This window comes from Polistes dominula, unplaced genomic scaffold (assembly GCF_049000335.1).
Source record: "Polistes dominula isolate Pdom_NZ unplaced genomic scaffold, Pdom_raw_medaka contig_28, whole genome shotgun sequence".
NCBI lineage: Eukaryota > Metazoa > Arthropoda > Insecta > Hymenoptera > Vespidae > Polistes > Polistes dominula.
Genome location: NW_028300879.1, coordinates 2,210,122 through 2,225,569, shown reverse-complemented (window position 1 = coordinate 2,225,569; position 15,448 = coordinate 2,210,122). Strand labels below are relative to the sequence as shown.

The 15,448-nt window shown below is 27.9% G+C and overlaps 1 protein-coding gene across 2 annotated transcripts; it reads right to left on the bottom strand.

Moving 5' to 3' along the window:
• Nucleotides 1-1,292: 1,292 nt before the first annotated feature.
• LOC107065176 (pyridoxal-dependent decarboxylase domain-containing protein 1) lies at nt 1,293-6,538 on the bottom strand. 2 transcript variants are annotated; one of them, XR_016177096.1, is made up of 11 exons: nt 6,077-6,384; nt 5,739-5,924; nt 4,976-5,389; nt 4,591-4,872; nt 4,447-4,518; nt 4,107-4,343; nt 3,670-4,014; nt 3,292-3,577; nt 2,944-3,201; nt 2,506-2,851; nt 1,293-1,701 (listed from the first exon to the last, which is right to left on the bottom strand). XR_016177096.1 is itself a non-coding variant. In XM_089174107.1 (11 exons), the coding sequence occupies exons 2-11, from the start codon at nt 6,140-6,142 to the stop codon at nt 2,601-2,603; spliced, it is 2,397 nt and encodes a 798-aa protein (XP_089030233.1). In that variant the 5' UTR covers nt 6,143-6,313; nt 6,395-6,538; the 3' UTR covers nt 1,293-2,600. The 2 variants fall into 2 exon arrangements, 1 of the variants encoding a protein (XP_089030233.1); XM_089174107.1 differs by adding an exon at nt 6,395-6,538 and having other exon boundaries at nt 1,293-2,851; nt 6,077-6,313.
• Between the last annotated feature and the right edge of the window lie 8,910 nt (nt 6,539-15,448).

The following is a 15,448-nucleotide window of genomic DNA, read 5'->3' as shown; positions in this document are numbered from 1 at the left end:
AACAATAGCATTGACTATTTATATAGTTGATGAGTGGAACTAGTAAAAAAAAAAAAAAAAATTAAGAAATATTAAATTCTAAATATGCGAGAGTCGTACGTATGTAGTCTAGACGATTGTTGATGAAACTTTTATTCTAATCGTTTGTCAATTTGTACCGTAAACAAATTCCGAGAGAGAGAGAGAGATAGAGATAGAGAGAGAAAGAGTTAAGAAGCATTTTTTCTAATAAGTATAACTGCATTTAATTCCCGCATCGTTTTTATATAAGTATGTATAAAACAATTGACTGGATGGTACACAAGTGAAATAATAGAAAGATTAGAAAAAGCTGAAATTGTGTGTATGAAGGGATATGAAGGGCGAGAAAAGAGAGAGAGAGAGAAATAAAGGGAATTAATTATTTTCAAAAGGATTGATAGTGGAAGTAGTATAATTATAGGACACAAAGAAATATCCATTTTAAATTGGTGCATTGTTTGAGCCTAAAAAAAAAAAAAAAAATAAAGACCTACCAGAATAATGATTAAAAATCGAAAAATAAAAGAAGGAAATGTCATCGATCAAGGAAATAAAATGTATTACACATCGATTAAAAGCACGAACATGTGATAATATAATATCACTTATCATCTTTTACTTGAATTCTGAACGACCTAAGCTTTTGTGCACCCTGAAAGACTGATATTGTATGATTTAAAGCGCTCTAATGATTTTTCTTAATAAGCTAATTAATTATGGTAATATATATTTCTTGAAATATGTTACACATTAATACTTCGTTTTTTCTACAACGTTTTTGAAATGCATATACATATGTATATGCACATGATGCTTGTCGATCACGAAATGGTGAACTTTTAGTTTTTTCCATAAACGACATTGTTATAATAGAATCTTAAAGCATTACGATACTAATTTTTAAGAGAGTAAGTTATATAGATATATATACACATATGTAAACATATTTTATGTTTTTTCTCTCATCGCGCGAAAGAGATATTACATATTTACAAAGTATGTAGAGGCTATTGAAAAGAAATTTATTATAAGTTAAGATTATTTCAATAAATGTGTTTCTCTCATTTTTTTTTTTTTTTTTTTTTTTTTTTTTTGTAATAAAGGGAAAAAATTATTTCAAAGGGCATAAGCCGCCGAAATCTGTCACTGGATGACATTTCTGTGAGTTACAATCGTGTGTAATTGCCATATGCCAGATTTAATTCCTCCTAATTGTAATGGTATGCGAATATTGTGAAAAGAGAAATAAAAAATATAAATAAGACATTTAATTTGTTTTTTTTTTGTCAAACAAAATTCCTCATACACAAGATTATTTTTATAATATTTATATACTATTTATGTATTTTAATATTTATTTAGTAGCAATACTTTATTACAACTGTTTGGTACATAAATATACATATAGCTTAATTTATTTTCATTTTATTTATATCCGTCAACAAATGTACGATTATTTTATTAATGAAAACATTTGACTTCAATAATTGCACCGGAATTTCATACAAATTCCATTTTATGCGTGATTAAATGTTATTTAATTTAGCAACATTTTCAAAATTTTTAGTAGCTTGCTTCACTGTATCTCTAATGTCTTTGGTGGTTTTTTGTTTTTTTTTTTTTTTTATTATTTCTTGAATGTTCTTATAAAACTTAATAATGCATTTCCTTTTCTCATTTCTTCACATAAAACAAATAAAATAAAATAAAATAAAATAAAAATATTAATAATAAAAAGGAAACAATTTTTACATAGAGATTACAAAGTATACGGCACTTATTAATATTCAAAAAAAAAAAAAATTAAAAAATCATTACACTCTTCGTTTTAATATTAACATGATGAATAAGAACAAATTGATTGATATTAAAAAAATATTATAATTTGATCAAACAAGGAAAATAACTAATTTTATTATAAAAAATGCATTGCCTGGTTAAAAGAAAGTTAATTAAATATCTACTATAACATTTTATTTGTCTTAAATGTACCTCTTTGTTTATTATCCATCAAGTTTATTTCAATTAATTCTATATTGGGAAAATAATGTAATGTTTCCCCATTATAAAGAAAAAAAAAAAAAAAAAAAAAAGTTATTGTGCTATCAAAAAATGTATTACCACATAATTAATTATATTAATTTAATAAGGAAATAATTTGATACGTTTAATAAGTACACGGCTATAAGAATAATTTAAAATAGAATTATAGATTCACAATGAGAACATTTCTATGAGATAAAAGTGTTCTTTTTTTTTTTTTTTTTATATGAAATAAGAAATTCGACACTTTAGAAATATAAAATGATTCATAACTTTTATAATATTGCTTACGAAGGCAATAAGCAATCTTTTTACTTAAAGATATAATTAACAAGCTCTTTAATATACAAATTTTTTTGAATTAATACTTCACTCTATAAATATTTTAATGCACCTTTTGATGGAAATATTTTACATAATTTTTATAAATTCATTGCTTACCTGTCAAGTCCATTTTTTCTTATTATTTGAAGAAAGAAATCTCATTTGTTTATATTCATAATGTGTGTGTGTGTGTGTAATGTGTTTAATATTTACTACGATTTAACTTCACTAGATTCTTCTTTAACTTGAGGATGACAAATAGTATTCGTTATAACCGGAATACTTTTACCACTTTGAAGACTGGAATGACTGGATGATCGACTATGACTTTGGCTTCCAGCACCAACAGGTGTTTTTACAAGTGGTTGAGGTGGTGTTCTTGCTCCAGAACCATTGCTATTGGTTGCATTTGGTTGTAATTGCATATGATATTTATAAATATTTTCTGTGCTCTCAACAACTCCTATTCAAAAGATGAGAAAAATATATATTGTAACATAGCAATTGGTAACAATATAAAATAGTTAAATTAAACTAAAATGTATTAATTTATACCAGCTTGTAAATTTAAGCTACGTCCACGCACTCCAGTTTCTTTGGAAGGAGGACTCCACCAATTGACTAATGTTCCTACTACAGGCACATGCCTTAAAATTCCCTCTTGCCAAAGTTTTTCAGCATTTTCCTTTTCTAAATCTGTTTGTGCTGCTTCAATACCCCTTTTAACCACTTCTGATATAGTATCTAATAATTTAGAACTAGCTTCCACCTCTTGTCCTACTTGAAGGACCAAAGACAATAATTCTGCCACATCTACAAACCACAATATACGTCATAATGTAATATAAAACTATAATTATTTACATTATCTAATTAAACAACGGATACTTATAAGAAAAGAACCTGTATCTTGTGTAACCATGCCAAATCGCACACAAGCTAATCCATCTGCTCCTTCACCAAGAGAAAAAGCAGCATCTGTACTACGTAAAGCTTCTACCAATTGTGTATTTAATTTATTTAATTCCTCTTTAGCTTGATCTGTCATTACATGGATCCAAGTTGGAGGAGCATATCTAACACCACCCAATCCTGCCCAACCTGGCATTTCTACCAAGTGTAGTGAATCATTTTCAGAAACCAAACGGACAAAAGTGTCTTTATGTTCTACAGTAGCCAATAAGATTTCCTAATAATAAAATATAATGATTTTCTTATATATAAAAAAAAAAAAGGTATATTAATAAATATTTTTATTGTAATCAAATTAATTAATCTTACTATTTGTTGCTCCAAACATGCAACTACATTATCTATATCTTCAGAAGTCGGTGGCTGTTCAGGACTTTCCAAAGGACAAATACGAATAGCTACACCGTGATGTTCAATTTCACAAAGTTCTATTTGTACATTTTCTATGTCCCTTTGTAAGATTTGTCCCAACCAAGAATTTAATTTATCGTAATAAGGAGGTACACGTTCTATTGTCTGAGGATCACGATCTGCTGGTACAAACTGAAAGACTAATGCACTTGAAACAACTTCAAATATTTGTGAACTGCTAACAGGATTCGTCAGAAGATCGTTTATTGTATATGTTCCTGATTCACTACCAGGTATTTGACTCTGAAAAATAATTTTATTAATATTATATTAGATTTAGAAAATTGTTGTGTCTTAACTTATTTTAATAAATGTATATATGTGTAATAACATACCAATAAACTGATACAACTGAATTTCTTAATTTTATTATACAATTCTTCAATTGCTAAAAAACATTGTTTAAACCTATTCTGTACACCATCTCTACCTAAAGCTTGTAAAGTACACCACAAAGGTAATGTTGGTAATTTTCTTGACAATGAATCTGCCATTAAGCCAGACATAAGGGATAATGTTGTGTCTCGTGTAGTTGGTCTTCCACCTTTTGTATCTGTTAATCTATATAATGTCTACTCAATAATAGTTAAGAAAACAATTATCATTACCTGTTACAAATTGTTCTTTTATTTAGATAACAGTTGTTCATTAGGAATCCAATATTTAAAAGGATACAACAACTGGTAATGATGGTATACCAAGCCATACACCTAATGGTAAAGTAATACTATCTGCAATCTTTGAAGGCTAGAACAAAAAGTATACATAATATACATCACCATTCATAAATTAATGTATAATAAATATTCATTTAATTACCAGATCTCTTGTAGAATTATTCAACGTTAATGCTGCTAAGGAATGACCTCTCAAATGAAGCCAAACATTATATTTATCACAAATTGCGCGTAATCGTACAATATTATCACAATGTCCTGTTAATACAGATCCTGCTTCTGCCAAAACTAATAGCGGTGTTACATTATTAGATTGTGTATCTTCTGCTAAACGTCGTTCTAATGCAGCAACATCCATACTATAACGTGACCCAAACATAGTGTTATGAGGAATGGGTCTTATACAATGAAGTGGTAAAGAAAGCTGTAATTGAAGAAATTCAAATGAAGAATCGCATATTTTTATAATATTAAAGTATCTTAAAAATATTATTCATGTATTAGATAATATTAAAATGTATGCACACCTGTCTACATAAATGTTGAACAACAGCTAAAGGGGCAGCTACTGAACTATAAATAAGAGGTGAAGATGAAGCAAGTGTTGTAAATCCTTCTTCCATATATCTTGGATATTTACGATGTAGAGCTAGTCTAGTTACTCTAACCAATCCTTCTAAGTGATCTTCATGAAACGAAGAAGCACAGTCCATAAATCGAAAAATATGACTAAGCCATCTTGTTGTGTCTGCTGCTAAACGACCAGCTAATCTTTGAGCATGAGATCTTGGAAGTGCAACTGCATATGCAGAGATAGTATGCGCTATTAAAGCCAATTTTGCTGTTTCTGTTAAAGTAGGTAAATTAGTAATTTGACTATTTGCTTGTTCTCCTGTATCATCTTCATTTGTTTGCGGTGCATCTTCGTGGATAATCAAATCCTGTGAAAGAAAAGAACAAATATTTTGTACATAAAACATAAGATAAAATTAGATCAAAAATTAAATTCTGAGAAAGAGAATGATTAAAGCTTGTAAATATAACATATCATGTATACTAAAGAGTATACATAAATATTAATAAAATTCAATTGAAAAATAAAATTGTCAAAATATTCAAAATTGCCTCCAATATAAATTTCCAGCATAAAATTCTTAATAGTGAGAATACGCAACGGAGATAACCAATAAGAAGACAAGCCTAAGTATTTGTGACCAATCATATTCTTGCGTATCTGAGTTTAACCAATCGCGTAAAAGTAATGGCATCCCCGTTTCGAGTATATATTACCTGTATCAAACTTAATATTTCTTCGAGACTTTTAGGACGGGAAAGAAAACCGGAGGTATTGTTCCAAGTTGAACCACCACCATCAGCAGCCCTTTCAACGGCTTCCTCAAGACGAGAAATTACTTGAGAAGCTTGAAATTCAAGCGTACTTACATCGTTTGTCGTGGACCCGCCTCCACTACTGACCTGTCAAAATTATAGCGGATAAATAAACCGCGTGTAGAACATATATGTTTTACATTAAAATTCCAAACTTTATATTGACTGTTATAATTAACACTTAATCGTTTAACACACACACAGTCACAGACTAAAGAATATTATTTATTGTCACGCACCTCAAGAATATTCTGAGCTATAGTTTCCATCGTTGCTTTATCGTTTGTCTCTGCCTCCTCGGCCATCGTGGCAGTAATCGTGGCGCAGTGACGTTATCACGCGTTTCACTGCTCCCTCTTCACTGTCTATTAATTTTAACTATATCTGCTTTCTTTCTATTTAATATTCCTATTTAATGATGACTCAAATTATAAACGTTGAGATAACTAATTTTCTTTTTGCCACGTGTCAAGCACCTTTGAAAGATAAGAACACAAGTTTTCAAGAATTTTTATATCATTCCAGCCGAACACTATCATTCAAGCATACATACATACCTTACTCGATTAAAGGGGGCGCCTAAATATTGACTATACGGCACTTATTTTATCGATATGGCCGTCGTAGCGCTAGCAACTCAGCTTTTCCAATAACACGCCACTCTATTCATTTACTATTTTCATTTACGAGGGAATTTATGAAAAATATCTTACTAAATTACATTAAATATTTTTTTTCTTTTTGTTATTAAAATAAACTTTTATAGGTCGAAAAATATTTAATTTATTTTATGAACATTGTATAACAAATAATTGTACACATAAATATGTATGTATAATAATATGTGTATTATTCGATTTAGACAATAAGGATTTATTATGAAGTATGAATGGAAAAATTAAATAAAAAAAACAAGTGTGCATATCACACAAGTTAGAAGTGAAACCTTTAAATAAACAAGTTTCGAGGATAATTTATTATATAATATTATTATATTATTATTTGTACTTTTCATTTGTAATTAATTAATTAATTATTAATTAAATTATAAAAATGCGCGCCTGTTCGTATGCAACCCTCCAGACACACTTTGAAAATGTTGCTTGCGAGCGCCATCTACTGGGACGAAATTTTTTTCCAGTCAAAACTGTTTATACACGTTTGTATGACGATTTGCCTATCTTTTAGGTAGAAAAAAAATTCCGTCCCGAAAGATAATGCTTGCAAACAACATTTTCAAAGTGTGTCTGGAAGGTTGCATTCATACAGGCGCGCAGTTTGATAATCATTACCATCAAACAATAAAGTAATCTTTGATAGAATGTGATAATGTTTATAGTAGTTTCATTGCAATAAAATTTGAAATAATTATATTTAATATTTAATGTACAAACTTGTGTGTGTGTGTCATTAGGGAAATGCATTTAAAAATATATTTTAAAAAGTAGTCATTTGAGATGTTTAAATAGAAAAAAATTAAAAAAGGTTTCTTCTTAATCCAACGATGATAATTTGTAAAAAGAATAAAATTATATTAGCAGTGCCCTGCAAGTTAAAAATAGCAAAAAGAATGTTTATAATTAAAATTCCTAACAAAATAAATCAAGTAATATAATATGAAATATATTAAAAAATTGCAAGTGTATAACGTTAATAACCCTTTTAATAAATTCAATTTAAGATTATAACGATGAGAATATTTCTTTTGTTGTATTCTATTGAAATTCTTGTATCACACTTGCGCAGTGATGACTTCGAGGGTTAAATTATCCTATAATATAAGAAAAGTGTACTTGAATATTAAAATAATTAATAATTAATCAATGAGAATGTGTATTGATGTTTAAAAGCTCGAATTATATGATCGGAGTACCGTCCTCTTCGAAATTCACTAATAGACTGAGCTGTTGTTCTTTAAAACAAAACATTGATTAGAAAGTTGTTTATATGACTTCATATATGGTGATCATGTGTGCAACGGTAATTATAATTCTAATAAAGAAAATTTAAAATTATAACGTTTGAATTTTAACATTCTTTTCATTCTAATGTAATGAATTTATTGTTCATGAGCAGTGATGATTTCGAGTGTTAAATTATGCTGTAATATAAGTAGAGTGTATTAGGATATTAAAATAATTGTTAATTAATCGATAGAAGTATCGATTATTGTTTAAGAATACGAAATATATTTTCGGAGTACCTTCCTCTTCGGAATTCACTTATAGACTGAGCCGTTGTTTTGCTATAACAAAACATTAATTAGAAAGTTGTTTATATGACTTGTTTTTATGTTAAGTATGTGTCCAACGTTAATTATAATTCTAATAAAGAAAATTCAAGATTATAACGTCTGAATTTTAACATCCTTTTCATTCTAACGTAATTATTTTATTGTTCATGCGCATTAATAAAATTCCAAGTGTTAAATTATTGGTAATGTAAGTAGAGTGTATAAGAATATTAAAATAATTGTTAATTAATCGATAGAAGTATCAATTATTGTTTAAAAGAGCGAAATATATTCTCGAAGTACCTTCGTCTTCGAAATACACTTAAAGACTGAGCCGTTGTTCTCTGCAAAAAAATTATCTTTAGAAAGGTATGATATTTCCTTTCAATTGCAGACTTGTTTGAAATCGACATATTGTGAGATAGTAGAAACCTGCATTAAAAAATAAAATATGTATTATAACAAACATAATTTTATCTTGAAATTAAATAAAATAAATATTACAATAAAAGATTTCTTGTTTTATCGGTGTAATGCCTGTAACATTATAAAAGCTATTAAAAAACATTATAAGGTAATTAGTTTCTGGAGATGAAATGGATAGAAGGAGTCAAGGAAAGGAATAAAAATATGTTCATTGGAAAATTACAGAAACTAATTACAATTATAATGTTTATGGTAAGCGGTCTTTGGCTGGATTTTACTTGCAATGGAATGTAAAACATATCAAAATATGTTAAACATTACATGGAAAGTAAAATACCATTGCCCAGGTCTAACCACGAGGAGGTAACCGCTTCTGAAGACCCAAGAGGGATGTGCATCCTAAAGATGCTCACATCCGAATATAATTCAAAGGAATATACCTAACTCTTAGGCCCCACCATAAGAGTACCATTCAAAAAATCGTTAAAATTATTATCGAAAATACCAGAGAAAAATTTCAATATTAAAAAATACAAAATGAAAGACAAGGAGTGTAATCTGAAAAGAAATTCAATAAAATCATCGATGATACTTAAAACTAACACACCCTAGAATAACTTCAACTTATAGAAATACAATCTATATACATTTATATACATAATTTTCAATCTCCATAAAATAAAGTATAATAATTAAACAGAGTATACAATTATAAGTTATACCATGGAATCTATAAATAAAGAAAATACATTAAAAATAGTTATCAAACACGTTCGATGCTAAAAGGAGAATTATATAAAAATGCAAATTTTCATTTTATTTATAGAAATAATTAATTTATACTATCCCATATTACCAAGTTCACTTCTTGTTCCTTTATGGTCCTCCTTTGGTCCACTTGTGGCCGTTTCCTTACCATAGTTCAATCTGCAACAGAAAACAAAGGGATAAAAAAGAGTTAAAAAATAAAAGGGATAGGAAAAAGGGGGGATAGGTATAACTTTTAAAGCGGAACTTTTCACGATTTTTTTTTTAAAGTGGTTTCCCCCCGATTGGACTAGTCCACTGACTCTAAATTTTGGAGAAACCTACACTAAATGTTCAGTCCAACACCGTATACTATTGCGAACTTACGGAAAAGAATCCTTGGGTCCGTCTAACAATTAGCGGAAGATGTTTTCCCTTACAATGAAGCTTCAGTTTCCCATGCTAAATGCATATCTATCGATGCATATCAAAAAGCCAAAAAAGAAAAAAAGAAAAAAAGACGGTAGCTCCAGCTTAAAAGTTAAATGAACATGATTCTATCCTTGGGAGTAAGATAGAATCATGGCTCGCGTGGGCAGGGTCGCATCCCTGAAGTAAATTCTTTATTTGTAAATGGTACCACCCTTTACGAACAAAAAATTTACCCGCTACCCATTAAACCACTTCTGAAACAGAAAATTTTAATGAATATTAATACAATTTTATTTGCAATGTAAGTAATTGGAGTATATTATATTACCTTCCGATCTAGGAACGCAATCAAGTTGAAGACAGTTATCTGATAAATTGAAAAAATAAATTCATATTAAAATTATTTTCTATTCAAAGTATGTTAATAGGTATGTAACGTTTAAATTAATGTATATGCGTTGAAACAATCTGAAAAATAATTAAAGTATATTAAAATAATGAAATAATTGTTAAACAATGGATAGAAGTGTCGATTATTGTTTAAAAGTACGAGATAAATTATTGGAGTACCTTCCTCTTCGAAATTCACTTATACACTGAGCCGTTGTTCTCTAAAACAAAACATTGATTAGAAAGTTGTTTATATGACTTCATATATGTTGATCATGTGTGCAACGGTAATTATAATTCTAATAAAGAAAATTCAATATTATAACGTACAGATTTTATTATTTTATTTATTGTAAAGTAAGTATTTTATTGTTCATGAGCAGTGATGTCTTCGAGTGTTAAATTATTCTGTAATATAAGAAGGGTGTATTAGAATATTAAAATAATTGTTAATTAATCGATAGAAGTATCGATTATTATTTAAAAGTACGGAATATATTTTCGGAGTACCTTCCTCTTCGAAATTCACTTATACACTGAGCCGTTGTTCTCTAAAACAAAACATTGATTAGAAAGTTGTTTATGATTTTTCTTATGTTGACTATTTTTGCAACGGTAATTAAAATTCTAATAAAGAAAATTCAAAATTATAACGTTCCGATTTTAACAATCTTTTTATTCTAATGTAATTAATTTATTGTTCATGCACAGTGATGACTTCGGGGGTAAAAATTAAGCTGTAATATAAGTAGAGTGTATAAGAATAATAAAATAATTGTTAATTAATCGATAGAAGTATCGATTATTGTTTAAGAATACGGAATATATTTTCGGAATACCTTCCTCTTCGAAATGCACTAATAGACTGAGCCGTTGTTCTCTAAAACAAAACATTGATTAGAAAGTTGTTTATGATTTTTCTAATGTTGATTATTTCTGCAACGGTAATTATAATTCTAATAAAGAAAATTCGATATTATAACGTACAGATTTTATTATTTTATTTATTCTAAAGTAAGTATTTTATTGTTCATGAGCAGTGATGACTTCAAGTGTTAAATTATTCTGTAATATAAGAAGGGTGTATTAGAATATTAAAATAATTGTTAATTAATCGAAAGAAGTATCGATTATTGTTTAAAAGTACGGAATATATTTTCGGAGTACCTTCCTCTTCGGAATTCACTAATAGACTGAGCTGTTGTTCTCTAAAACAAAACATTGATTAGAAAGTTGTTTATATGACTTCATATATGTTGATCATGTGTGCAACGGTAATTATAATTCTGATAAAGAAAATTCAATATTATAACGTACAGATTTTATTATTTTATTTATTCTAAAGTAAGTATTTTATTGTTCATAAGCAGTGATGACTTCAAGCGTTAAATTATTCTGTAATATAAGAAGGGTGTATTAGAATATTAAAATAATTGTTAAATAATTGATAGAAGTATCGATTATTGTTTAAAAGTACGAAATATATTTTCGGAGTACCTTCCTCTTCGAAATTCACCTTCGGACTGGCCGTTGTCCTCTACGCAAGTTCCTTTTATTTAATCTTGTTTATATGACTTTCCGAACATTACGCATGTGTGCGGCGGGAATAATATTAATAATACAAATAATTTAAGATTATAACGTTTAGATTTGATTATTTTTTGTATTCTAATGTTATTATTTGATTATTTTTATCTTCATTAGCAGAAGATTACTTTCAATACTTTGTCTTACACCACCACCGACATCAAGAATTCTTATAATCCGTGTCACCCCATTCATCCCCCTTCTCGTTTACAAGTTAGTACTGCAAGCTAACATTCTCTTTTTCAATATTAAGTTGCATTTCTTATTACGTTCCATGTCAAGTCCCATTTTACCTGATTTGTCAGTCAAACCGTTTAATTTTAATTAACCATTACATGTATTATTAATTATTGTAAATATAACAATTAAACAAACTTATGTGCTTTGTTCTATACTGCATTTTGTATAATGTATCAATATTTTAATAGAAACATTCTTTTACAGAATGAAATTTGTTATAAACATATATTTTCAGTGCATTAAATAAATATGTTTAATAGTAAATGTATCATCTGTGGTACATGTGGTCTGAAGAACAAATTTAACGTGTACCATCAATGTTACACGTGTTCAATAAAGTTACCCCTGCTGCGACACATAACAAAGGTATAAAAAGATCATTGATCTATAAAATGAAAAACGAATGAAGAATTATAAAAGAAAAAGAAAAAGAAAGTTTCATTTCTTTATATTTCTTTTTTTTTTAGTTTCTTTTGTATTAGTTTCTACCTGTGATTCGTAATTTTTGTCTAGCGTAGTATAATAGCACGTGCCAGCCCCCCAAGGCCGATCTCATAATATTTCACAAATTTATCAAACAAACGCATTGTATAGTTAGTGGGATATACAACAAGATTTTATGGTGCTTTCATGAGAGAGAGAGAAAGAGAGAGAGAGAGAGAGGGAGAGAAATAGTTGAAACGTATGTCATGCACAACCGTAAAACCAAATATTTATTCTAAACTTATCTCATCCCTCATTTTGTCTTTCTTCAGAATTATTCATTAATAGAAGTATCAATTAGATAATTAACTATAACGTTTAATTTTACTAATGAATTTGATTAGAATCAAACTGAAAAGGTGTCTCATGCTTAACAATATTAGTGATAAAGATTTTTCAAATTTTGATCTTATATTTAGTTGAAAATAAATAATTTGATTGTATTATTATTTGCATAATTATATACAGTTGGGTTGAAAAGTGTAGAACATAAATTTACAAAATAATTTGTATTTTTCGATCATACCCTTTTTTGTTTTTTTTTGTTTTTACTTTACAGTTTCGAGACTTTTATATTAAAAATTGAGTAAACATTTTCAATCAAGAAAAAATTTGATGAAATAAAAAGGTCATAAGATGGGTTACATATAATTGAAATACAACGTTTATTATTTTTTTATAATCATGTAAAAAATACACTTAATACTTAAAAATATAATATTTCATTATATACAAATATGAATTTCATTATATACATATATTCATTATATACATATATTCATTATATACATATAAGAGTCTCCGCTGTTTCTTTCTTCTTGAGTGAGGATAGCTTGTCCTGTTCATTAGGATAATAGTCTTGGTCCTTTTCCAGGTTTCATCTCAGTAAGTTACTGTAAAATGAAAAAAATATTATAATGATGATTAAGTACTTTGTATAAAATATATTTGACGTATTTGAAAAGAATTGAAAGATTTCAGGAAACGTTGATATTTTTTTTTTTTTTTGATATAAAATAAGTTTTTACAATTACATTTTTTTCATAAGAGACTGAAGTATTGAAAAAAGTTTAATGAAATGAAATATTTTAATTAATAATAATAAAATCAAATAAATAAAAAGATTGATCTATTAAGAGTGAAGACAGATCGAGAACCGACGTTTCTATACGGATTTTCATCAATGTTTTTAATACATAAAGAATTTATATAATTTATTGATATTTTAAGGTCATTTATAAATATATTCGATCGATTAAATTACGAAGATGTTTTGTCGAGCAATGTATCCTTTATCGTTTACAAAATACTCTACGGGTAGGGTTATTCGATTTCTAGAAGTACAGGATTTCTTAATAGTTCATTAAATGCACCTGTCTTACGAGAACTAAATTTCCGTGTGACAATCCGACGGAAGGTTTCTTCATTCTAACAATCTAAGCCGACTAAGTGCTATCCTTCCTAACAAAAGTCTATGGTTTTAATTTTTCTTATCGAATTTCTAGATATTACCTCGAAATACTTCTTAAAAACACAAAATTTCGGCGTGACATTATAATTCGACGGGGGGTCTCTTTATTCTAACAATCTAAGCCGACGAACTGCTATCCTTCCTAACAAAAGTCTATGGTTTTGATTTTTCTTATCGAATTTCTAGATATTTATTTCGAAATATTCATTTTTCATTAGAAAAGTATAATTCAAAGAGAAAATATATTATTTCATTAATATTCCTTTTCCTTCCGAACATTTCCAATTTATCACTTATCAAGCCAATAGAAAACTCCGATGTATATTTTTTATTCGCAATATTTATTTGATTTTCAACAATAAAAAGTAATTTAAAGGAAAATTGATCAAAATTAAAAGTCTTCATTAAAATATTATTGTATACTATCAATATTTAACTTGTGTATATTTTTACACGCGTACGTTTTTATAATTACAATCAAAGTTTTTTTTTTTTTTCTTTTTTTAAATCGAAAGGATGAATAATTCAAAAAAAAAAAAAAAACCGAAATCAGAAAGAAAAAATATGTCAAATTAAATCAATAAGAAATTTATATCTACATACCTTAATTTTCATTAGCAGAAAATAAAGTTGCCATTATGTTAGGTAATTATATATCGTCTTCATCGGATTCCTCCGATATTTTTGGTGCTGCATGCAATTTCACCTCACCGGGTAAATTGACTATTATTGGTTTTGAATCACAACTTATTTTTCTTTTAGTTTTTACTTCTAAAATGTCCAATAAAAGGTCCACATCATTTGACGATACAGTGAGTTCGATTACTTCTTTTTTTACAGCCAAAGGCTGTATTTTAATTGGCGGGTCAGGATTGTTCTTTTGGCTAGTTTTTCTGCTACTCTTTTTTCCATTGTTTTTGCTCGACATTTTTTTCTTTATAAATTTCGAAAAGGTAATACTAAGCTTTACTACACGAAATACAGAAACTCAACTAAACTAATTCCTAAGAAGTTAGAACTACTTATGAGGAAAGGTTCAAAAACTATCGAGCTATAGGGACCACTTTCCAAGATGCTGAAATGTTATTGGTTTTATATTTCTCTGGTCAAAAGAAAACTTGTTTTTTCGGTCTATAGGAACGCCCCTCAGACCATACTTTGCAGGGAGTGGTCATCCCTACCACTCTACGGAAAGGACAATGGTTTGCCGACACCACCATTACAAGCTTCATAAAAACTAAAAAAAAAAGTAAGAATTAAAAAAAAAAAATATGTAAAAATAAAAAAAAAAACAATACAAATGATCGTTACATTTATTGCTATATGTGATTAATGCCTGATATTTCAATTATTCTTAATTCTTTTTTATTTCAAAATTTTTTAAATATATACATTAGTTTTATAAAATATAATATATATTTCAACTTTTGAAAAACTTCGGAAATTTTGTATATATATCATACTTTCCGAACACTACGCATGTGTATATCAGGTATATTATTTGTAATAAATAGAAATTAAGATAAAAACGTTATAATTTTAGTATTTTTTCCATTTTAATGTAATTATTTTATCACACATGCGCAGTGATGACTACGAGAA

Coding starts and splice junctions, on each gene's coding strand:
- LOC107065176 (XM_089174107.1), bottom strand. CDS start 6,142: ATGGCCGAGGAGGCAGAGACAAACGATAAAGCAACGATGGAAACTATA. Junction 4,873..4,975: donor TTCAACATTTATGTAGACAG/GTGTGCATACAT, acceptor CTTCAATTACAG/CTTTCTTTACCACTTCATTG. Junction 4,344..4,446: donor TACCATCATTACCAGTTGTT/GTATCCTTTTAA, acceptor ATTATTGAGTAG/ACATTATATAGATTAACAGA.